Genomic DNA, 25,363 nt, shown 5'->3' on the forward strand with positions numbered 1-25,363 from the left:
GCAGGGTCAGTGATTTCAGCACAGGGCTCTGGTCACAAATCCGGAGTCAGGTGAACTGCATTCTGTGCCCCATGTGACCTTGGGCCCGTAACAGGCCAAGAGCCCCCCAAATGGGCATGAAGCTAGATTCCCAAATCCACATTGAGGCACTTAAGGAAGCAGCCTGATTGTCCCATGGTACTGAGCACCCAGCACCTCCCCTTGACCCCCGTTCGAGCTTTGGGTGCTCAGCACCTGAGAAAATTAGGCTCAAGACTGCTCCATGCCTCAGTTTCCTCCTTTGCAGACCAGGGATGAGGATACTGACCTGCCTCGCCACAGGCTTGGAGTCTGAACTCAGATGCAATGCTAGGGTGAAGCAGGCTGGCAGAGCAGGGAGCACTCTGTCAACTGGGGCCCTTTCTCCAGAGATCTCAAAGCACGTCACAGAGGTGGGTGAGTGCTAGTACCAGCCCCGTTACAGCTGGGGCAGCGAAGACACAGAATTGGTGACGTGACAGTGAGCTCATAGCAGAGCTGAGAATGGGACTCAGGAGTCGTGCTTCCTCATCCATTCACCTAGCCACCTATGCGCAGGACCCTGGCGGGCAGAGGGCTGCTAGTGGGCTGTGAGCTCTGGCCCTTGCTCTTCCTGGAGCAGTGGGACTCAGTGATGTTTCCTGGCAGGCAGGCTGCTGGGCTCCCCTGAGACCACCCCACTGAAATGTGCCAGGGGCTAGAGCCCCAGGGCAGAGGAAGAGCTGCAGCCCTTCGCCCAGATTCACAAAGGGACTTAGGCGCCTCCGTAGGCATGCACAGACCTGCCCGAGTCCTGCTCAGAGCCCTGGCAGGATTCTCAGACTAGGCGTTCCCCACCTAGCTCACCTGCAGGCACTTGACCCAGACCCTTCCCCAGCCTAGCTGAGGGCCTGAACCACTGGGCTACACTGTCAGTCTCTGGCCCAGTGAACACTATTTATACGCAGTGGAGCAGCAGACAGCCCCCGCCCAGTGTACCCTGAGGATTGGGGCACTCACCAGCCAGTTGGCAGACCTAAGTTAGGCTCAAGTCCCAGCTTCCAATCAAGCAGAGACGAGACTTGAAGACAGGTGAGTGCCCGGGCTGGAACGGGGTGGGGTCTCTGCTTGTTCCTAAGAAAGGCTTGACTTGCTGGCATGTTTAACTCCCAGAGGGAGCTCCAGCTGGGGATCCGGAGCAGAGAGGGGCTCCTCCCTTTGGTTCCTCAGTCAAGCACCCAAGGCCCAGATGAATTGGAAGTGTGAATCTGGGCTTAAGCCCTGCCCCTCCCCTCTGCATGTCACCTCGGCTGGCTTAGGTAGCTCCCCGCTCAGCGTGCTAGTTTCTGAGGCTCCCTCCCCAAGCACTCGTTGTTCAGGGAATCTGGGGGCTGTGACTGCACAGGGCACCTAGGAGCTAGGTCCTGCCTTCGGAAGGGGAGTTTGGCAACTGGCATGTGCACGCTTGGTAGCCAGTGTCCAATAGCCACAAACGGGATAATCTTGAAGGAAGGCAGTAGTGTCTAGTGGTTAGAGCAGGGGAACGCTGCCTGAGTCTCTCTGGGTGAGTCATGGCCCTCTCTGTGTCTTTGTAACAATGGGCAGTGCCACTACAGGGGCCTCGGCTGTAATAGCTGGGTCTCGTTTTGGGCATTGGGCTGTGATACAGGCGGTTGGACAGTGATGTGGGGGTCCCCTCTGGCCTGGAGTGCCATGACCCTAAGAACTTTATGACTCATTTACACTCCTCCCCAGAGTGGTGTGCGATTCAGCCAGTTGGTCTAGCACCCAGGAGTGACATGGGTGCTAATGAGTGTGAAGTGCTTTGAGATCCCCAGGAAACAGGCATTGGGCTGGTGCGAATGATTGTGACAGCAGATAGTGCAGACAGCCAGAGACACCGTGAGAGGCAGCCCAGGCCTGGGGATGCAGGACAGCTGTGTTCTAGCCACGGCTCTGCTACTGGCTCACTCTTCTGCGCCCTTCCCCCCCGTCCATGCTGTTTGAGGCAGGGGCTGTATGTGCAGCACCCAGCACGATGGGGCTGTGGCCTCGCTCAGGGCCTCCTTGTTTCACTGTATGATGAATAATAACTCTAGGGAGCTGCAGGGCTTGAGTTGTGACTGTGCTGCACCAGCAGACGCACTGCCAGCAGAAGCCCTCCATGCCCAGCTGGGGATCCCAGAGGAGGAAGACGTCTGAGGGATGCAGCTTTCATCTCCTGTTGTTGGCTACAGCCTGGGCAAGTGGCCTTTTCAAAAACCAATCTTTGCACATTTTTGCTCAGGGGGCCTCACACGGGGGTGGGGGCAGCTCCATCTGGGGGGCCTGAGTCCCATGTGTTCCACATACACCCCTGGAGCCTTTTGTTCTCCTCCCCAGGCTAGCCTTGCTGAGTCTCTCTGGTAGAAGGTGCCTCTGGCCCTGGTACATGGTCAGGTTCTGAGCCTCAAGGCACTGTGGTGCACGGTCAGGCTCTGAGGCACCCGGCTCAGTTCCTCCCCTTTGGGATCAGGCCCCCTGGCCGGGAATGCACTCAGCGAGCACGGTGTTTGCAGCCAGAAAGCTGAACCCCAACCGCCTTGTGATAGATCAAATGTCCTGGCAACCCTGCTCTTGGGATCCCTCCTGGGGAGTCTCCCTAGGGCCTGCAAGCCGAGCCACCCCACATACGAGTGAGTCCTTCCTGAATGGAGCATGGCTCTGGATGCACCAGCCCAGGCACTGTACACATACGCATGTGATCTCATGCACACGCTCCCAGCACCTCCTGCACAGTCCATCCTCCCCACCTCCCTCTTGTTCTCCTGCAGGATCCAGCAGCTCTGACCTTTCACGCTCTTCAGAGCCTCCCTATGCGCGCTGGCTCACGCGCTCATCCCTTGGAGCCTGGAGCCTCCAGAAATAGCTCTGCTTTGAAGAGCGCTTCCCCACACCTGGGCAGGGCAGAGCAGCTTGTGTCTTGCAATCGGTGTGATAAGCTGCTCTACGGGTAACGGAGAAGGGACATGGGAGCCACGCCAGCACCAGGCTCTGCAGGTGCAAGGGAGAGATGCTGGCCTCGAATCTGGATGGAGCAGCTTCTCTTGGGATGGCTGTGGAGTTTAGACCCTCTGCCCTTTCCTCCTCCCCTGGGGATCCTGGCTCAGACACAGAGGAAGGGTTGGCTCCTGTAATATAGGGGGAGCTCCGACTGCACAGTCATTTGGTCCCTGGCTTTCCTAGCTGCTCTGACTGCCTGCCTGAGCCCTGCGTGGCCACAGCTCACTCTCCATACCCATCTCACCATGTGATATTCCTGCCTTGGGGACTGGAGTATTGCTTATTCCTGGAGCAGGAGCAGCAAGAGCAAGACCCCCACCACTCCTGGCCCCCAGCACCTCCCTGCCATGGAGTGAGGGGGAATCTGGCCAGGTCTGAGACTGCCGAGTGCCACAGGGAGTGTCCCTGAGCCCCCCAGTGCATTTCACTAGCCCACAGACTGGAACCTACTGGATACAAGCCCATGGCCAGTCCCGCAAGCCCTGCAGCACCCCCCGGCTGTGTCCGATTGAGTTCAGTGAGGCTCGGGAGGGTGTAAGCCAGGGCTGGCATTGCCCCCTTGGGTGTAAAATGCATTTGAAACCCACCTTCCAGTACCAGGGCTGCTGGCAGCTTTCTGAATCAGGGAGGAAATGGGAGTTAACCACTTCATTACTGAGCCCGCAGGGGCAAAAGGGATTTCAGGGCTGACCCCTGGGCCACTTACCTCCACTTTGCTGAAGCACAGGGTGGGCCAGCATCAGGTCAAGGGTTAAAACTAAACACCTTTCCCCACCCAGTCCTTCACACATGGTTGTTGCTCCATATGCTGCTTAACCCCCTTCCGGTACTGACAAGGTGCAAACACAGGTTAAGTTCCTTCCCTCTCCCACCCTCCCCAACTCTCCTGCAGCCTCCAGCTCTCTCCTTCTGCTCTCTCCCTGGCTACCTGAACCGAAGGCCTCCCACAGCACTCCACCTTGCACACGCATCCCCAGCCAATAGGCCCCTCCTGGGCTGGGATTTTACTGGCCACGGCCAAACCGGTGGGTCTATGGTTAAGCCTCTACACAAATGCCTGGTTATCAGAGGGGCTGCGCACTCCCAGCTCCCATCCAGTTACACCAGCGATGCACCAGGCCCATTGTTGGTGCACCCCTAAACGGCACCCCACTCTCTTGCCTCTGATGGAATCCAGAGACCGGCTTGGGGTTTTCTTCCAACGGTGCTGGGTGTTATGGAGAGTAACAGGCACAAGAGGGCAGTAGAATGCCCTTTTTGGTGACTTCTTTTTATTTGGTGAACAGATTGGGGAAGGCCAGTGGCAGCCACAATATTTCCTGTGTTTGGTGGCTGTTCTGGGAGCAGCTGCAAGAGTCCCCCTGTCTGGGGAAGAGACAGGGGCTGCGTTCTGTCCCCTAATGCGGAGCCAGGCGGGTTTATACATCAGGGCTGGGGAAGAATTAGATGTTCTTGCCATCCTAGTTTGGCGGGCATACGCCATCCGTGCTAGCTATTGGCAAGGGGCATTGGGCTCCTTGCTTGGGGGAGCACGTGACTCGGGGGTGGGTAATAAAGAGCCGTTCGCCTCAAGGTCACTGACTGGAATGCACCTAGTGGCAGTGACTCAGAGGTGCTGCTATCGCAGGTGGTTCTTTTCCCCAGGAGACGTGAGTTTGGTGAATCTCAGGCTGGCTCCCCACAGACTGGCGTCTTCATCACAAAAGTTGGCACTAGGCTTGGCACTAATGGGTGGCAACCTCGGCACAGCCACCAAGGACTTAATAGAGACTGAATACACCTTTGGAGGGTGTCCTTTGGGTTAGGACCAGGGCCGGCTCCAGGTTTTTTGCCGCCCCAAGCAAAAAAAAAAAAAAAAGGATGGCGTGCCGCCCCTTGAAAAGAGCCGCCCGCAAAGGGCCGGAATGCCACTCCTTGAAAAGGGCCGCCCCAAGCACATGCTTGGAATGTTGGTGCCTAGAGCCAGCCCTGATTAGGACTGAGACATGTGAGCAGGAGGCACTGTGGGAGAGTAGCATGTCCTGAAACTGCCAGGGCATTGAGGATCCCATTGCCAAGAGCTTTCAGGCCGGGCATCAAATTCATACCAAAAATATAAGAGTCCCTCCAAGATGTAACATCTGCAGCATGTTACCTGAACCCTCCACAAGTTTAAAAGTGGGAGAAGACAATTGTACCTTCTCTGGGCACATGGTCTCCACCGCCACCCCTGAGTCCTCCAGATGCATTTGCAGCCTGCTCCCTCTTCACTGTTGGTAAGGATCTGGCCGTGAGGGGTACCCTATAGGAGCTTAGCTAGACTGCCACAAATGGGGTCCTGCATAGCAGCCAATGTGCCGTCAGCCCCTGGTGCTGTTGGGAGGCTGGGCCCAGCACAAAGGCGAAAAAGCCCCCTCGTGGCAGCCCCGGGACAGCTGCTCTGGCCCTGCAGTAGTCTGCCCATCTTGTGCTGCCCGATCCAGTTTGGTCACTCCTTTCTGCCCACCCTTTTCAGGGCACATAGAATCCTGCAATGGAGTAGCACCGTAGGTTAGGAGATGGGTCTTCAGGGTCTTCCCTTGCTCAGATTCTTCCCTGTTCATGAGGAGGGTTTATGTCCGCTTCACTCCCCCGACCTTGGGGTTGGCAGGGGAACCCAGGCCATGCCAGCCCTCTTCACCAGGTTCCAATCCAGGGCGGTAGCTAAGTCCTGTGCCCAAAGTGCTACTCTGCTGCCTCCCTGGGTCGCTTCCTCACCAGTCCCATTTCCCAATGATACAACAATAACCATCAAATATCTGGTTTCAGAGGGGTAGCTGTGTTAGTCGGAATCAGCAAAAACAACAAGGAGTCCTTGTGGCACCTTAGAGACTAACAAATTTATTTGGGCATAAACTTTCGTGGGCTATAACCCACTTCATCAGATGCATGGAGTTAAAAATACAGTAGGGAGGTATAAATATACAGCACATGAAAAGATGGGAGTTGCCTTACCAGTGGGGGGGGTCAGTGCTAACACGGCCAATTCAATCAGGGTGGATGTGGCCCATTCCCAACAGTTGACAAGAAGGTGTTAGTATCAACAGAGGGAAAATTACTCTTTGTAGTGACCCAGCCACTCCCAGTTTTTATTCAGGCCTAATTTGATGGTGTAAAGTTTGCAAATTAATTCCAGTTCTGCAGTTTCTCATTGAAGTCTGTTTTTGAAGTTTTGTTGTTGAAGAATGGCCACTTTTAAGTCTGTCATTGAGCGTCCAAGGAGATTGAAGTGCTCTCCTACTGGTTTTTGAATGTTACAATTCTTGATGTCTGATTTGTGTCCATTTGTTCTTTTGCGTAGAGACTCTCTGGTTTGGCCAATGTATATGGCAGAGGGGCACAAGATGGGATATATATCACATTGGTAGATGTGCAAGTGAACGAGCCCCTGATGGTGTGGCTGATGTGGTTAGGTCCTATGATGGTGTCCTTTGAATAGATATGCAGACAGAGTTGGTAACAGGGTTTGTTGCAGGGATTGGTTCCTGTGTTAGTGTTTCTGTTGTGTGGTGTGTAGTTGCTGGTGAGTATTTGCTTCAGGTTGGGGGGCTGTCTGTAAGCGAGGACTGGCCTGTCTCCAAAGGTCTGTGAGAGTGAGGGATTGTCCTCCAGGATAGGTTGTAGATCCTTGTTGTTTTTTTCATCAAATAACTGAAATCAAAGGTGAAGTCTCTGACCTCCTGAGTCTCTCCTTGGTCTGGGAAAGTCTCTACAAACAGAGTCGCAGGCAGCAGGGCCCCTGGTGTGTTCCATCCGACAAGCTCAGGGCATAGGTCACTTAACCTCCACTGCCTACTAAGTTGGCTTGCACTAATCCTGGGCCATCTGGGCCCTGAACACCTGCTTACCCCCTTCCTTACCAGTGTGGGGTTTGTATACCCTTGTCACACACTCCAAAGGGAAACAAGTGAGGAGCACAATGAGCTGGGCAGACAAAGAGCAAGCAGCAGATGATGTTTTGTAGCTCAGAGCCCTACTTTGTGTTGAGTCCATAGCTCATGTTGGCGCCTCATGTAAAAGGGCTAATGCATATCCCTTGCCAGCTGTGTAGCTGGAGACTTCATAGATTCCAAGGCCAGAAGGGACCACTGTGATTGTCTCATCTGACCTCCTGTATAACACAGGCCAAAGAACTGCCCCCAAATAATTCCTAGAGCAGAGCTTTTAGAAAAAATAGCCCATCTCAATTTAAAAATGGTCAGTGATAAAGAATCTACCATGATCCTTGGTAAATTGTTCCACTGGTTAATTACTCTCACTGTTAAAATGTGTACCTTATTTCCAGTCTGAATTGTCTAGTTTCAACTTCTAGCCATCGGATGGTGTTAGACAGTGATTCTCAAACTTTTGTACTGGTGACCCCTTTCACATAGCAAGCCTCTGAGTGCGACCCCCCCTTATAAATTAAAAACACCTTTTTATATATTTAACACCATTATAAATGCTGGATGCTAAGCAGGGTTTAGGGTGGAGGCTGACAGCTCGCGACCCACCATGCAATAACCTCTCAACCCTCTGAGGGGTCCCAACCCCCAGTTTGAGAATCCCTGTTGTTAGACTGTTCTCTGCTACGTGGAAGAGCCCATTATTTGTGCACACACCAGCTGCATTTTACACCCATCCCCTAGCGATGTAATCATTGTAATGAACTGAGGTGGGTGCAAGTACTGGAGTGAGATACATTTAATACTGCCATCTGCAGGATGGAATCAGAACTGACACACTATTTGCCATAAGCTCCATGCTGCCAGCAGCCAAGAGTAATTTGCTATTAGCTCAAGCAGCAGGGAGTTGGGCTTTTGCAGCCAGAAGTGCTGGGGTTCTAACCCCACTGTCACTTCCTGGTTCCAGGTGGGAGTGGCATGCAGCACAGAGCCACTGGTGAGTTCTTGGTGCCCGGAGTGTCCCACGGCACACAATACTGTCAGCAGCAAAGGTTTACGCGAGCCAAGCCTGGGGCATCTGGCTAGGCGCTGGGGGGTAGGTCATGCCCATGAAGGATCAGGGTGCACATGGACCCAGGGCCGGCTCCAGCTTTTTTGCTGCCCCAAGCGGCGGGGAAAAAAAAAAGAAAAGCCGATCGGCGGCGCTTCAGCGGCAGCTTAATTGCGCCCCTTCATTCTTCGGCAGCAGCTCAAAGAGGAAGACAGGGACTGAGGGACCCACTGCTGAATTGCTGCCGAAGACCCAGACTTGCCGCCCCTTTCTATTGGCCACCCCAAGCACCTGCTTCCTTCACTGGTGCCTGGAGCTGGCCCTGCGTGGACCCCATTGAATAGTGCAGGCGAGTATAGTGGAAACCTAGTCCCACGAGAGACACCAGCCCACAGGGGATTGCAGCCCCCTGCTGCAATCCTTTGCCATGCACACAGCCAGGGCTGGCTCCAGGCACCAGGCACCCAAGCTGGTGCTTGGGGCGGCACCTGGAGGGGGGCGGCGCGGCGCCCCGGCCGCCGGGGGGAGAGCCGAGCCCCCGCCAGGGCTCGCCGCCCTGCCCCGGGCGCTCTGGCCGCTGGGGAGAGCCAAGCCCCCGCTGGGGCTCGCGGCCCTGCCCCCGGCGCTCTGGCCGCCGGGGTCGGGGGGAGAGCCGAGCCCCCGCCGGGGCTCGCCGCCCTCCCCTCCGGCTGACCCTCCCCCCCGGCGCCCTCCCCCCGGCCGCCGGGGGGAGAGCGGAGCTCCGGCTGCCCCCCCGCGGCTCCGGCCGGCCGCCCCCCGCGGGGGGGGGGCGGCCGGGGCTTTTTTTGCCTAGGGCGGCAAAAAAGCCAGAGCCGGCCCTGCACGCAGCCTCCCACTGCTGCCGACAGGCCCTGCCATGCGATGCCGCCCTTCAGCACATAAGACTACAAGTCCCAATATGCAATGCGGCGGGGGCGTCTCCGGACAGATCCCAGCATGCAACGCCCATGGGCTGTGCCTGACGGGTGTGTGTGCAGAACGACATTTCCCAGGGTGCGCCGCGCTCCCAGAGGCGACTAGCGGGCAGGAGGCCCCGGAGCGGATATCCGGCCCCGCCTCACACACAGCCGCTCTCGGGCCGCCGGGCTGAGGAGAGCGAGAAGCACAACCCGGAGCCTCGCCGACCCCTCGAGCCCCGCGCAGTGCGGCGCGGCGCGGCCCGGCCCCGCCATGGGCTGCACGCTGAGCGCCGAGGACAAAGCGGCGGTGGAGCGGAGCAAGATGATCGACCGCAACCTGCGGGAGGACGGCGAGAAGGCGTCCAAGGAGGTGAAGCTGCTGCTGCTCGGTGAGGAGGGACCGGCGGGGCGGGGGGCTCGGGCCGGACCCTGTCCCCGCGGGGGGGGGGGGGGGGGCCGCCCCCCCCCCCCCCCCCCCGGGGGGGGGGGGGGGGCGCCCCCCGCGCCCCCGGGGGGGGGGGGGGGGGGCCCGCCCCGCCCCGGCCCGCCCGGGGGGGGGGGGGTGCGCCACCGCGCCAGCTCCCTGGCCGCGCACAGCGCTCGGACTGCGGCCGGTCGGTCGAACGAGCCATCCGGGGCTGGTTGTCCTCCCCCCCACTCCCGGTTAGGGGCGGCAGCCCTGCAAGCTCAGCCAGGGGTAAATGGCTCCAGGGCCTCCCCCTGGCTGCCCCTGCTGGGATGGGCGGTAGCGCGGGGCTCCCGTCCGGAAGCCCCCAGCGGCGCTGCTGGCCGGGAATAGCGCTCTGTGCAGTCAGGGGCGGGGGGACTTGCCAGCTCAGTTTGCTGTTGAGGAGAGAGAGCTTCAGAAACGGGCACTGATCCTTCGTGTGGGTCTGCTCTGAAAGTGACTCTCCGGAAGTGGCCTTGTGTGTGCCCCTTCTCCAGGTGAGAGCGGCTCCTTTTCACAAGCAAAGGGGCTAGTACCTGGCAGCTGGTGGTCAGACTAGGTTCACCAACCGTTGTGATAGGAGCTCGATGCCTCAGCCAAAATAGAATCCGGCTCCTTTCACGACTAAGGCTATGTCTACGCTAGGGCTTTTGTCAGCAAAACTTCGGTCAGTCGAGGGTGTGAAAAAAACATCTCCCTGACCAACATAACTTTCACCAACAAAAGCGCCGGTGTGGACAGTGCTATGTTGCCGGGAGAGCATCTTCTGTCAACATAGCTAATGCTGCTCATTGGGGATGTTTTAATTATGCTGGCAGGAGAGCTCTCTCCCCCACCGGCATAGAATGGCTACACAAGAGATCTTACAGTGGCACAGCTGTGCCGCAGTAAGGTCCGTAGTGTAGATGTGGCCTGACTGGTCTCTGCAGTGCTTGCAGGAGTGAAGTATAATGTTTTATTGTCACCAAAGTCAGAGCTCTGGACATGTGCAGGAAGCATATCCTCTGAGTAAGGAGATGCTATTTTTACATACGGTCACTTTTCTGATGTTAACATTTTAATGTGCTGCAAGAATATTTGCCTGCAATCCAGTATTTACTTATTGGAGATTGCTGACTTGTGTTTTTTCAGTATAGTTCTTTGAACAGATTAATATTTTGAGACTACAAATAAATTGCCATGTTCTGTCTGTTTTTTATTAACCCTATTGGAGGCTTGTGCATAGGGGTATAATGAAGAATACTGAGATAAAAGGAAGCAAATGAAAATTAAAGATTGCCTATTGGGGAAAATTGCTGAATAGTGAAATCTGTCAAATCGTAATAGACTCCCAAGTGAAACAGCGGCAGTCCCATTTCTTGAGTCATTTAAAATGAGCTAAAGAATAAAGTGTGAGGAACAACCTTGCATTTATTGGGGTGGAAGGTGGATTAGCTGATTTCTATATTTCATCATCAGTTCTTTGTGATGTTTGCAATTTTAGTTAGACATGATATAGCTCTAGTGTGAGTATTGATCTACTTAGAAGTACGTATACTAGTGAGCTTCTCTCATTTGTGTGGGAAATGTTACACTAAGATTTCTGGTTTCCTAAGGGGAGACAGCCATGGGAATCCTGAGAGCAACATGTGTATTGCTTAACTTGTTTTTCACCTGTGTGTACTGTGTTGAGGCACTGAAGTTCTTGGTCCTTTGTGTGCATAGAAAAGATTTTGATTGGCTGTATGTGGTGATAGGTCTTCTTCCTTTGAGGGTTTGTTCCTCCCGGCTCTCTGAGCTCTGATGAAGTGAAAAATTCTCTAAGTAGGAGTTGCAAAATCTGTAGAGAAGGGACTTTGAATGGGATTAGTAACCTTTTTGATACTGTGTACATGGGGTTTTTTTAATGTGCCATGATGCTGGAATGCAGCTAACACTGAAATGTCACTTTGAAAGGAATTTGCAGTGGTGTCAGCATTTATGCCTGTACATAAGAGGCCTAAGTAATATACAGAAAAGCTGTACAAATCAAAACACGTAGCAATGTTCATGCAGAGTGGGAGAGACTTTTCAAAAGCATGAATTGTGGTTATGCACCTAACTACTATTCTCTTTCAGTGGCTGTTAATTGGCCTAACGGCCGTTTGTGCTGTTGAAAATGTCTCCATATAACTCATTTTTAAAAAATCCTAGCTTAGTAAGGTATCTGAATTAAAGGATTCTACAAAAATGTTTGCGCTCTCTGTATTTGGTAATATACAGCTAAAACAACAATCAATTGCTAGGATAAAATGCATGCTTCAGTCATTTCATTAACATTTCAAAAAGCTAGACAAATAGCACCTGAATTTTAAATAGTTTGAGATAGCATTTTTCTTTTAAAAATTAATATAAAAATGTCTTGATTGAAGCAAGGTAGCTCACTTCGTTAAATTGTAAGAGACCTTTGGAGTGTTTAATAACTGGAGCGAGCCACTCAATCTGATGCAGAGTAGTTTAGAAGAAATGTATTGCTTTACGTAAAGTCCAAACCCACTCTGTAATCCTCTTTTTAAAATTCAGGAATACTTTGAATGAAGGTGAGAAGACTCCATATAAATCTTCCCAGCATCTATTCAAATAAGTGGCCTAGTTCTGCACTTCTCTGCAGAATTATGTAGGTTGGGAAAGCTCACATAGGCAAGGTCTAGTCATTTTCCCCTGCCTCAGCCTTTTAACAGAATCTTCAATATTATGACACTTCTAAATCGCTACATCGTTCAACATGTGGGTTACACCATATCTCAGGATTCTAACTGCATTTGACTTCTTCCCCGCCCCTTTTAAAAAGAGAGATTCTAGAATTTTTGAACTAGCCTTATTTCAGCTACACATCCTGTTACTACAGGCTTTTTTTGTTCCTCTGGGTTTCTACTTTTCTTTTTTGCAGTTGATTTGGTTTTACCCTTATTGAGAGCAGCCCAGAAGTGGAAGAAAAATAGGGTGCTAGGTTGTCGAGTCTTGCTCACTAAACCCTTTCATGGTGGCTCTTGGGTCATTAGTGTAACCTGATGAATTATATAACCATATTTGCATTTCTGTAGCACCTTTCATACAAGGGTGTCAAATTACTTTACAAATAATACTTGCTTCACAACCCTGCCTGTTAGGTAGCAAAGTGTTACACCAGGGGTAGGCAACCTATGGCACGTGCCGAAGGCGGCATGTGAGCTGATTTTCAGTGGCACTCACACTGCCCGGGTCCTGGCCACTGGTCCAGGGGGCTCTGCATTTTAATTTAATTTTAAATGAAGTTTCTTAAACATTTTAAAAACCTTATTTACTTTACAGACAGCAATAGTTCAGTTATATATTATAGACTTATAGAAAGAGATCTTCTAAAAATGTTAAAATGTATTACTGGCGTGCGAAACCTTAAATTAAAGTGAATAAATGAAGACTCGGCACACCACTTCTGAAAGGTTGCCGACCCCTGTGTTAGACCAATTTTAGACATAAGGAAACGTAAGAAGAGAGTAGTGACTTGCCCAAGATCACACAAGACCTTGTCTGCACTAGGTAATTGTCCTGTTGCTGACTGCTGTTAATGGGTCTCTTTGAACCAGTGCTGAAAATGGCTTTAACTGGTGGTGGATACCAGTCTTCAGCAACATTATAGGAAAACATTGTTGACATCTATTGTCGGCAGCAGGTCAATCTCCTAGCATATGGGAGGCAGTGGGAGAGCAGGGAATAGAACCCAGGAATTCTTGCTCAGACCTCTACTCTAGACAGTACTCCCTCCTTTCTATTGGTTTGTTACCAGTGCCTCCAGGAAAATGCTACTGTGCAGGAACAGACATGCAATTTAGCTGATGTATAATTCTGTGGGATTTTCCTGCTATGGTGAGCAGCAAAGTGTGGGAGGGTATGGAAATTGTATGATTTTTGCCTACTCAGTTTAACTCTTACCAGTGCTGTAAGTAGGGCCCATCATTTTCAGTTTTTGTTTTATTTAATTTTTCCTGGGAATTTCAGTGTTTATTACCACAACAACAAAAACGGGTGAAAATGCATGCGCAAAACTATTTATTTTTTGGGGTAAATATCTAGGTTTATTTTGGTGGATAGAAAGACTGGAATAAAGTATTCAGGAGATTAATTCTTTGAATTCCGTTCATCAATGTGGTTTGCTGCAGAACTGAAACAGAACTCTCTACACAATGCCACCTCTGAGTTTAAGAAAACAATGCATCTCTAATCCCGAAACACAACTTTTCATTTGAATAAACAGTTTACTGTTGTAGACTTAGTCTAATACTTCTATAAATATTTACATTTAAATGGGCCACACCATTTGCAGCGCATACACTCAACTTTGTCCTTTTCTCCTTTTTTTGTGTTTTTAAAACTTTTGAATAATTCCTTGTGTTCTGAAACGTATTCCGATACAGATTTTGTTTTCTTCCCATTTTAGTGTGTCAGATCTTTAAACCGTTATCTGCTAACAGCTTGAAATGTGGACGTGAGATTCATCCATACTTTCAGATGCGCAGGCACTTCAGAGCTTGCATGCGCGCTGCTTGTTTGTTGTGTGTATCTTCTAGACTAATCATAACCTTCCTTCAACAGGCAGCTTTGCATATACGCACAGACTAGTGTATTACTGTAATGCAGATCTCAGGCAATGTATTATATTTTCCTAATAAAACAAGTTTTTTTTTTTATATTTGAATATACAAAAGTAGGGTGAAAATTGGAAAAAACTGAATAATACTTTTTGTAAAACCTGGAAAATTTTCGGTAAAAATGAGTTTAAACTGAAAATGAAGGGGCTTAGCTGTAAGTTATGCCATATGGTATAAATTTACTGTATCGCTGCTTTTTAAAAAAAAAAAAAAGTTCGTCATATCAAGTGACAAATATGTTATTGGCTGTAGAAGGCAGTTCTATTGTTGAATCCAGTCAGTATCACTCCTTTGTAAGGAACTGTAACCTGGCGCAGACTCACCTGGCAGTGCCTCCTGCTGGTCTCTTCCTGTAATTAGCTCTTCTAGCGTCCTGGAGTGCCCCCTGCAGGCCGGTGATCCGCCTTGCCACTGGCCCCATGTCCTTCCCAGGACCCCGGTGCTCCTTTCTCTGCGTGCTGCCCCCTGGCAGTACCCCCACAGTTCTGGGTCTCCCCCTCCCAGGGGAACCCCCACCCACTATCCCCACTTCACCTCAGTCTTGGCTACTGCCTAGTCTCCATCTAGCCTCTGTTCACTGGGGCAGACTGCAGTATCAGCCACTCATCATAGGCAAAGGGGTTTGGACCTGCTGCCTCTGCCTACCCGTGGGCTGCCCTCTGCAACCCCGTACCTAATAGGCCTTACCAGGCCTGCAGCCTGGGGCTTTCCTAGGCTGGAGCTCCCCGGCTCCCTTGGCCTTTCCCCAGCCCTGCTCCACTCCAGATACCTGGTTAAGCTTCCTGCAGCCAGGCCCTTCTCTCTCTGAATGGAGGGAGGGAGGGAGAGAGAGAGACAGACACACTGTGACTGTCTGTCTGAGTTCCTGGGCTCAAGCCTTTATAGGGCCAGCTGGGCCCTGATTAGGGTGTGGCCCCAGTTGAGCCTGCTTCCTCCCAATCAGCCCAGGCATCTTGCCCTTCCACAGCCCTCCTCCAGGGCTGTTTTAAACCCCTCAGGGCAGGAGCGGATAACCACCCCGCTACAGGAACATTCTGCTAGATGGCATCTTTTCCGACGCATCTTTCCCCTGTTTGAACTGTTCATGCATAACATGCATTTTTACCAGTCTTTTTTATCACTCCCTAGTTCTATGGTACTTGAACATAATTCAAAAACACAATCCATACAAAATTGAAACCGAAGCCCATCCTAAAACAACCCTGACCTACGTAACCAGTTAACCCAAGAGACAGTCTACAAAGAACACCCCCCCCACCTTCTCTAGCAACCTGATCCACCAGTTATTTCTTAGCCCTTCCCTGAGCTCAAGATAATAGGCTTTGAGTTGTGACATGAAGGTCAACAAGTTTTGGCTATTTCTGACCAAAGGGCTGGAGGATGAACTCCAAGGGTGAGGGCCATTCATTGAAAATGCCTTGCCACTACTTCCTTGTAAACTAGGAAGTCAAGTGCTTTAGTGCCACAGCTGATCAGCTCTGGGCAGTATCTCAAAAACAGGACATCTAGGGTTTCATAGGGCAAAATTCTCAAACTCTGCCTAAAACTGGAGGGCAGACAGTGGAAATTACAGTGCACTAATGTAACAAGGTCATCTAATACAAGTTGGGTTTCTATACAATACCTAAATCTCAACCCAGATTGTGAGGAGGCTTGTCTAAGGCATTCTGATTCATGAATTACAAGTTCTTCTTACACCTCCAGAACTTCACTGGGTGACACAGGGAATCGTCATGTCCCCTCCATATTGCCCTCCTATTCTATACTCCCTCTGCTTTCTACCCCGCCAAAGAGCTGAAGTATTTACCTACAAAACATTTAATCAGTCATCACAATGTGAAAGGCTTTAATTTTCTAGAGGTTCAGGAGACAACCCTGATCCATCAGGCTATCTGCCAATCAGAGTAAATCCACTGTCAGAAATTATGGCATAAGAATAAAAATGTGGTGAAGTCTGTGAGCTTTGGAATGAGACTTGTGCCATGGTGCTTTGCAGTCTTCTCTTGCTTCTTGTGTCTTAGGTCATCCGTAAACCATTTGTGTGGAAGAGCTAAGAGAGACATTTTTGGCGTCATATTAATAGCTGAGGACAAACCATTTATAAAGTACTGCTTAACCATTGGTGGATCTATATATCCTGCCCCTCAAAAGCTTTCTGGGCATGCTTGTTCCATTAATCTTCGAGGCATAGCATCAAACAAGTTTTGTCCAACTAGAAACGGGTGCCCCAAAGACGAGTCCTCTTTTCTGTAAGTTAAACAAGTCACTACCAAGTTAATCCCCTGGCAGAAAGCATTTTATATTCCTCGTATATGTATGATTCAAAAGCAATCTCGTAAGGATTTCGAAAGTGTCTACAATTTAAATATTTACAAATTGTTGTTACACATTCTGTTCTATAGTGACTTTGCTATGTCCCATTTCATAAGAAGTAGAATGGGGACATTCCTGTTACATCCAACTTCCTCAATTTTTAATGTCATAACTTTCTGCTGTTTCCAGTATTGAAATTAGCAGTAGTATGCATCTGATTTCTAATCTTATTTCAGTGGTTAAACTGGTCACAACCCCCAGGTTGGCTCATGAAAGGCAATCCGGGGGGGGCGGGGGGTGTCACAAGCATGAATGCTTCGTTAGTCTGTGGCCAGGTCTACACTTACAAGCTTACAGTGGCACAATTGTACCGATACAGCTGGGCTGCTGTAAGAGTGCTCATGTAGCCACATTATGCTGATGGGAGAGCGCTCTCCTGTTGACGTAATAGCTACCGCCACTCATTGAGCTGGTTTTATGTCAGCAGGAGAGCGTTTCCTGCTGACGTAGTGCTGTGCATGCGAGCGCTTATACCAGCAAAACATGTCACTCGGGTATGTGTTTTTTTTTGTTTTTGTTTTTTTTAACACCCCTGAGTGACAAAAATGTTGCCAGCATAAGTGCTAGCGTAGAAATAGCCTAAAGTGAAGAAAATCTCCCTCCTTTTCACCCCATGTCCCGTTACCTTAAGATCCAGTATTCTGTCTGTTCTTATAACAGACACAAATTATATAGGCTTAGCAATGCATTGATGTTGATACTTGTTCACTCTGTTTTTATAGTACTGTAAATGGTAAGGGGCTTGTGAATTTTTTTTTCTTCAGATAAGGAGTTGCCAACCTGAAAAGGTTGAGAATAACTGCCTTATTTGATCTGGCTGTCAGAGGATGAGTGTATGTGATTACTACATATGACGTGTTTAAGTTACTTCAAGAATGAATATTTTCAACTTAGTTCTTATGTCATTCAATAGAAAAAAGCCTTTGTGAGAGGACATTAAGAGGAAGACTTGAGTCATGTGATGGGGTAGATGTTTGAAGTACTTCCAACTAAAAGATTGACTCAGGAATGCTGCAACATTTTAGTCCCTTTCATTCTCCTGCACATTTAAGTTTGACAGCAGGGCTTGAGGTAAAGCTGTGTAGGTGAGAAAGAGGCAGCTAAAGCAGTTTACCTGGGAGATGTTTATTTGATCTTTTGTCAAACAATCTGTTTAGTGCTTTTCATGACTAGTATCAATAGGTGTCTTGTGTTCCATGTTGGTAACGTTGGTTTAATTAGCTTAAACTAAGGCTGCAGTGTGAAGTGCTGTAAAAACAACTACAAAACAAAAAGGCAAGGATGGTGGTGGTAGTATGCATAGTTCAAGATGCATAGAAGTGGTCTATAATGCTTTAGTTGTATTAAAAAATCTTTTTCTGGAGAGGAAATGAGACCCTGCTGAGCTTTTGCTATCTTATGGATTTGCTCGGTTATCGACCATGGATGTAGTTGCGCTGGTCCAAGCCCCTAGTATAGATGAGTACAGCTAGTATTTGCACTGGTGGAGCTTACACCAGTTGGCCATTGATGGCTGGAATTAGAGCAAACCCTGGTGTGGACAAGGCCCTGAAATCCCACGCACTTGAGTAATAAGGCTTTGAGCAATCTGTCAGGTTTGTGAAGGCCATTCTTTGCATTTGGGGTTAATTTTGTGTGCTAGAGTTGTCCTCCATTGTCAATATTCATGTGTAATGTGGAAACTAACAGTTCTGCTATAAATCAAGTTTTATCTATTTTCTACTACTTTCTGTTGGATTCTATCACCTTGCTGCCCATAACTAATCATTACGGTTTTGTAGCTAGTGATGGTTAGTAACATGTTCAAACTGCTTCAGTGATGAATGCCGCAATTTGAATATTATTGCACATAGTTTTTTGAATGCAGAGAGCCTTCCGGCATAATCATATATCCTGTTTTTGCTGATATGCTCATAGGCTATAAAGGGAATAAGCAACTTTACTATGATGCAGAGCTTTAGAGTAGAATAAGATCCTCAGAGAATCATGGAAGAATATCCGCATCGGAGACCCTGTCTAACTGTAAAACTATAAAGCTGAACTGGTTACAACACAATTGTTCCTCAACCCCATTACAACATGGCCAACAAGTTGTAATGCAGCTGAGACCTTACTTCATCCCCGTAACCATGTTGAAACCTGAGTCTAGGCTACAACTTTTAGTGCTTTTATAGCTGAATCTGCGGATGACTGTTCTGACCCAGTTCCCAGAGTTGGTTAAAGCATTCCACAGAAGACTGTTAGATTTGAATTAAGGATAATTAATACATCTTGTTTAGACACCTCCCTCCCCCCAAATAATTAGTTTCCTGTTCTGCAGTTTTTATCTAAAAATCTATTTATAATGTTGATAATTCCATATATCAATATTTCTTTCAGTGACCTTTAATTAGAGAGTAGGTTGTCTAGTCAACCCTAATAGTTTCTAATTGCTAAATCAAGTTTCCTAATCTGTAATGTCCTGATATGTCTGGATCCTTTTTTGAAAGGCTGCTTTGGATTTTACTTAAACATTATGAAAGGTCACAAGATGTAATATTTTTCACCACATACAAAGTGTAAATTTTATCTATATCTTTAAATTCAGCATTTTTCAGCTTCCTGTTGGCCATCCTGCCTTAAAGTGACCTCATTTGTGAAATAGTATTATATGGAACTCTTAAATAAGTTTCTAGCCTGTTTTTATGCTGGCATGGGCAAATTGGCTCTTGTTCTACTTAGTTTGTTTATTTATTGATTGGCAGGCATGACCATTGCGCTCAAGTACAATACACAATAACTATGTCAAGTACTTCCAAGTTTTCTTGCAGGGCACCCTCTCAAGTATAATTTCAAAAGCCTTGAGGCAGTTGTTACACATTCAATCCCTTAAGTAAAAAGTAGGTTAATACAACAGTACCATGAAACTTTTGACTTTTGGGCATTTACATTCAAAATACTGTTAACTTAAATGTCTTTGATGCATATACAGTGTAATGGTCCCATAACCTGGTTTGTGCAATTAAAATTGAGATGGATTGGATGACCTAATACTATATTGCTATATTTAACTTCTGTGCCTAATATTAACTCTAATTACTTGGATGCTGTGAATTTTCAATCAGTGTTATATGAACTTAAATTATTGTATTTAATTTCCTATCTCTGAAAAACAAATCTGTTTCCTGCAGAAATAAACGCACATGATTGTGCATCTACCCTATTACTAACTGTTGGTGCAGATAAACTGTTTGCATGGGGCCATTTTTTAACCTAACACTTTTACAGAAGAGGAGGTGGTGTCTTGTTATGCCGTACTGGGTGGATGTAATATTTTTGCCTTTGGCCTCTGACTTGAGATCCTGTCTGACTTAGAGAGATAGTGGTGTGATGAATGCATCCTGTCATATTATTGTGATTAACTTCCTTCCTTCCTAACAACCTCCGCTTTTAATGGAGCAGTGTGGGTGCTGGCCACTCTGTCAAACTATCTGATTAACCCCTTTCCTATCTGACAGTAGGACTGGCTGTCTGACCTGCTTTACTCTCCTCCTGATGGCCTCACTTCCTCTGCCCTCAACCTTGTCTGCTTTAGCAGCAGTTGCATATGGTTCTAGTTTTGTCACGGAAGAGTCTATTGCAAGTCGCACTGATTCTAAATGCTGTAGTTGATTAAGAGCAGGGATCGGCAACCTTTGGCCCGGGGGCTCACCAGGGTAAGCACCCTGGCGGGCCGGGCCGGTTTATTTACCTGCTGTGTCCGCAGGTTTGGCCGATCGCGGCTCCCACTGGCCGTGGTTCACCGCCCCAGGCCAATGGGGGCTGCGGGAAGTGGCGCGGGGCGAGGGATGTGCTGGCCGCCGCTTCCCACTGCCCCCATTGGCCTGGAGCGGCGAACCTGCAGACGCAGCAGGTAAACAAACTGGCCCGGCCCGCCAGGGTGCTTACCCAGGCAGGCCGCGTGCCAAAGGTTGTCGATCCCTGATTTAGAGAAAAGAATGCTGCTTCTAAACCTTCAAGAACTTTGGGGATTTTAAACCAGGAAAGTAGTGTACTGGAAAGTGTAAGCCTTTCTGTGTGTGAAGGGAAGTATTCAAGTTCACTTGCTAGGGAGAAACATCGAATAAGGGATGAGAAAGGGAGATAACATCCCTTTGGGTCTGACTTAAGTCACTCCCACTCCATACTTGTAATTTTTCTCCAGATACTGTAGAAAGACACACATTAGACTCTCCAGAGTTATTGGAAATCTTGTTACAGCAATATAAGGCTGACTTTGGTCTCTGTAAGCATACCAGAAGAAAAATTGTGCATTTCAGCTCATGCGTGTGGCCTGTGACCAAAGCAGGAGAATTTGGCATAATTTGAGGCGAATCAAATAAGCTGTTTCTCACCTATGGGCCTTAGAGGAAAAATGATGCCATTAACTTTTTAAAAAGTCTACCCCCCTGCTGCCAATCCACTCACAGGTATTCCAGGTGTCTTTGCAGCTTCTAGGAGGAAGTGGTCTGAACAAGGACCAGATTTCTCTGTAGAAATTTTCCAACCCTGTCCAGCTTTGCCCACTCCCTTTCGCAGCCCAGGTTAATGCAGCCTTGAGTTGGTTCCCAAACAAGGATTTTAGACTAATGATTGGTCACTGCTTCCAAAGCAATAATGATGTTTACTGGGTAAAAAGTGAAAGTGTCTAAAAGGCATATTTAATTTCTGGTCCAGCACAATGGGGTGGTTTCAAATATTTTTGATACTATTGCATTCATTTAGTTTTCTATACCCAGAATATTGAAACACCCAATCATCTAATTGCTATCCAAAGCGGTTTCTTGGCAGTTTACTGATCAATTTTGGCTTCTTGTGAGGGTTGGATTTTTCATCATGTTTCAGGAAGGCATCTGGCTTCCTTTAAGGAAGTGGTTGGTTGATAATGTCCCCCTTTGCATAAATGCACCTACTGATGCTATTACTAATATGGGGCTGACCACAAAGCTGCAGTGTATAGTGCTCCCCACTGAAGCCGATGGGAGTTCTGTGCATGGGCCTTTGTTTAGCCTCTATGGGTATAATCTACACTGCAATTAGATACCTGCAGCTGGCCCATGCCTGCTGGCTTGGGCTGCAGGCCTGTTTAATTACGGTGTAGCTGTACGGGCTTGGGCTGAAGCCCGTGGTCTGGGACCCTGCCACTTTGCAGGGTCCTAGAACCTGGATATCTACACCGCAATTAAACAGCCTCTTAGCCCAAGCCTCACGAGCCTGCCCGAGTCAGCTGGCATGGGACAGCCATGGGTTTTTAATTGCAGTATAGACATACCCTTAAATAGCTGTTAAAGAAATGTTGTAACTAGAGGTAGACTTGCTGTTCTACCCCTCAGCATAATGGTGAAAGAAGCCCTACAATACAAATTCTAATAGTTGACCGTGTATAAAATATCCCATTAAAGACCTTGGTGCAAGCTCTTGGTTTTTTTGTGGGTAGAGGTGGAGTGGATGTCTGCCTGTGGGAGCACCCGAGGTTTTGGCCTGGTTTCCATAGGGAGCTAAAGCAATTCTGTCATGGGCTTCCTGATTACCTGATAACCTAGCAGTGATGACACTGGTTCTAAACAAGCTACCCTTTGATGTGAACCTGTGGTTTTTTTCCCCCATTGTTTGGTAAATTGAGTTCTGTCTCATTTTTCAATCACCTCTTCTTTGTACTTTTGCATATATGCAAACAGAGCCCTGGGGTTCATTGTCCTCATACTGCTAATTTTGAAGAAGGGAATTGAGACTTCTATTCTCCACGTAATTACATCATCCCTGCTCTGAAATTGGTTAACCAGAGCCAGCTTAGATTTCTCATGCTGAAATGCTATCTTCTGGGTAGCTGTTCTAATCAAAGCAAAAGGAACAGCCTCCCTTATATTTTTGCTAGTGAAAATATCTAAATAATGCTTCTGAATTCCAGTTATTTTTGAGCCCAGTAAAATACAGACTCTTATTTCCTGAGCTCTAAGCCTTTGAAAGCTTTGTAAATTTTACATCTGGTCAGGATCTGCCTCTTATCCCTAAGTAAGAGGATGCATGCAGGACCCACAAGAACATCCGGTGTAATGTTATCCAATCACACTAGCCTACTTGGAAAACTGATATTTGTCATCTGAAATCACAGTGGAAAAGTTTTTTCTGTTGTATTTAAATTCCTACTTTGTTAGTAATCTAGAGGTGGTTGGGTACGTCCAGACTACCCGCCATATCAGCAGGTAGCGATCGATTTACCAGGGATCGATATATCGCGTCTTAACAAGACGCGATATAGCAATCCCCGAACGCGCTCCCCGTCGAGTCCGGAACTCCACCGGAGCGAGTGGCAGTAGCGGAGTCGACGGGGGAGCCGCGGCTGTCGATCCCGTGCCGTGAGGACCCAAGGTAAATCGATCTAAGATACTTCGACTTCAGCTACGCTATTCACGTAGCTGAAGTTGCATATCTTAGATCGATTCTCCCCCCCCCGTGTAGACCAGCCCGTTGTCTTGTACTTTAGGATTAAGTTTTTCAAGTCATGTTTAAACAGAATATACATCATAATGACTGAAGCTGGCTGAAAGCAATAAATTAAATTAAAAAAAATAAATTAATCAGTTTATTGAGTTGGTTGGGACCGTCTTGGTACAGAATTGAGTCCACTTCTAAGTGATCTGGAAAAAGAAGGAAAATTGAAATGTGAGAGGTATGCTAATCTTTGCAGATATCTAACTAGGAGGAGTTATGAATGCCCCCGAAAACAAAAATAACACAGGGACCTAGTGAGATTGGAAACGTATGTGGAAAATGTAATTAAGTTGGGAAAATGCAATCTAATACATCTTGGTTGGGGTTGTAGGGGAGAGAAGAACAATCTAAAGCACAGATATTCAAAGTGAGAGAGAAACCTGAAATGGCCTGTACAGAAATACAAGTTATAAAGCAGAGCACAAATAGGCCCTCTTTATGCACCTGCAGTATAGCATCTGGTGCTGGACATCTCATTACCAGGAAGACTGGACTGCCACATTGGAAGGAGCACACAGGGCAAAAAATCACTAGGGATCTGGAAGGTTGTCTTGAGGGAAGGTTTAGAATGGTTATTGTGACTGTTGGCACAGAGTGGCTGTTACAGGTGCTGAGAGGTGAAATTGAGAGGGAGAACTTGAACTAAATATCAGGAAAGACTCTTTCGGGGGAACAGTATCCCAGAGAAGGTGGTAGAAGCCCAGTCACTTGTGAAATTTGAAGCTAGACTGGCTGACCTAGTGTGCTGTAGGAGGCAATCCTGCCCCTGGCAGGAGGAGAGGACCAGATGGCCTAAAATGTTTTCTCTGACTACTTTTTTAGAAGGAAGCAGATGACAGATGCTCTCATCTGATAGTTTGAGGACCACTTTTTTTTTTTTTCCTTTTGAGATACATTGGGGCTGACTTGGTGGATGAGAGGGAAAGATTTAAACAAAAGGAAATGTACATTATTTTTTTAATTAGAATATCATTACAGCCTACCTTGGCCCTATAGTGAAGTTATCGATAGCGTAATTTTATGACACTTTGTCAGTGAAATTACCGGTATCACACATTCAGTATTGACTGTGCTGCAGAAATAGATAGCTTTAAGATAAATTGAGGAAACTTCAATAGCAAACATAGCAATGAGAAATGAGTGTCATTTGAGAATGTATCATTTGAGTCTGCATGAGAATTCCTGCCGCCAGAGGTTTTTGTGATGGGGATAGTTTTTTTTTTTTTTTTTTTTTTTTATATATATATGAAACTGTATACACTGCTGCTCAAAATACATTGAAGCTATTCTTCAAATATCCCCTCTATTTGTAAGGGGAATTTAGAGGATCACTGTCAAAATAAAATGAATCTGTGTCCCCTTGCCCCCAGTGTGAAAATTCCAAAAGGGAATATATAGAATATTGGAACCACTAAATTCTTAGGCTTAACCTTAAATATTTTTCTTTATTGAAAGCATGAGGAGCAGTGGAAGAAACACACAGCAAAGTTCTCAGAGCAATAGACATTCCTGATGTCATCTCTGTTGAAATGCACACTGCTCAGAGATGATGGGCAGCCATTTTGGTAGTACAGGGGGAAGAGAACAAGAGAGCTAGCTTACTAAATGGAAGATATTTTTGTAAGGAAAAATCACATAGATTTTTAAAGGAGCATTACTAAAGTCATCTGTGAAAGCTGAAGTTTTTGAGTGTTTCATTAGCCTCAGTGCTTTTCAGTCTTGCAGTATCTTTTGTGGCAGATGTCTGTTCATAATCTTGGAGAGAACAAACATTCTTTGAGACCCGGTGTAAAGTCCTCTTTCTGTTCCCATTGTTTGCCATTTATTGTTTGCCTTAGCAGCAGGATCCAGATAGATATCCTGTACTGTCTGAGACTGAACCGGAAGTATCTCAGTAATTGATGTGTAAGTAATGAATGAGGCTGAGCCACATGAAATACTGTTTAAAATATTGAGCTGCCTTTCATTACTTCATGCCTTGGGTTGGGTCAAAGACAGAACAGCTGAAAACTCATTACTGGTACTTTGCCTCAACAGCACAGAGCTGCTCATGATGAAATACATCTAAGTTAGCATTTCCCCCCACCCCCAGACTAATGACTAATTGAGTCTGATTGTACTATCCATGCTGCCTTGGAAGCAAACTTTCTCTCTTGTGGGTCAGCTATCAGCATTACTATCCGGATGGGGATTCTGAGGCAGGTAAACAAGTAGCATCTTCCGATCAGCTCTGAGCATTTTAGGGAGTTTACACTCTAACTTGGGATGGCCTCAGGCAGTAAATCTGATTAAATCAACATTTGTGCTCAATAGCAGAACTCGTAAAGAACGCATGTACCTGAACTAGCATAGGGATTAAGGCTTACCCTTTGAAACTCCGTGGTTTTGTATTACAGAGGTACCTAGAGGCTCTGTTGTGCAAGGGCATAGCAATAGATGAGCCCCAGGAGTTTATAATTTAGATAAACTAGTCA

At 47.7% G+C, this 25,363-nt stretch overlaps 1 protein-coding gene across 1 annotated transcript in view; it reads left to right on the top strand.

Annotated features, from left to right (window-relative positions):
• Positions 1-9,134: 9,134 nt before the first annotated feature.
• Positions 9,135-25,363, top strand: part of GNAI3 (G protein subunit alpha i3) — a 36,520-nt gene continuing 20,291 nt past the window's right edge. The window contains exon 1 of the mRNA XM_024192710.2: positions 9,135-9,301. Within this exon, the coding sequence (XP_024048478.1) occupies positions 9,184-9,301 (118 nt within the window). The 5' untranslated portion in view covers positions 9,135-9,183. The remainder of the gene's footprint in view (positions 9,302-25,363) is intronic.

This window comes from Terrapene carolina, unplaced genomic scaffold, assembly GCF_002925995.2.
Source record: "Terrapene carolina triunguis isolate 2854851 unplaced genomic scaffold, T_m_triunguis-2.0 Scaffold195, whole genome shotgun sequence".
NCBI lineage: Eukaryota > Metazoa > Chordata > Testudines > Emydidae > Terrapene > Terrapene triunguis.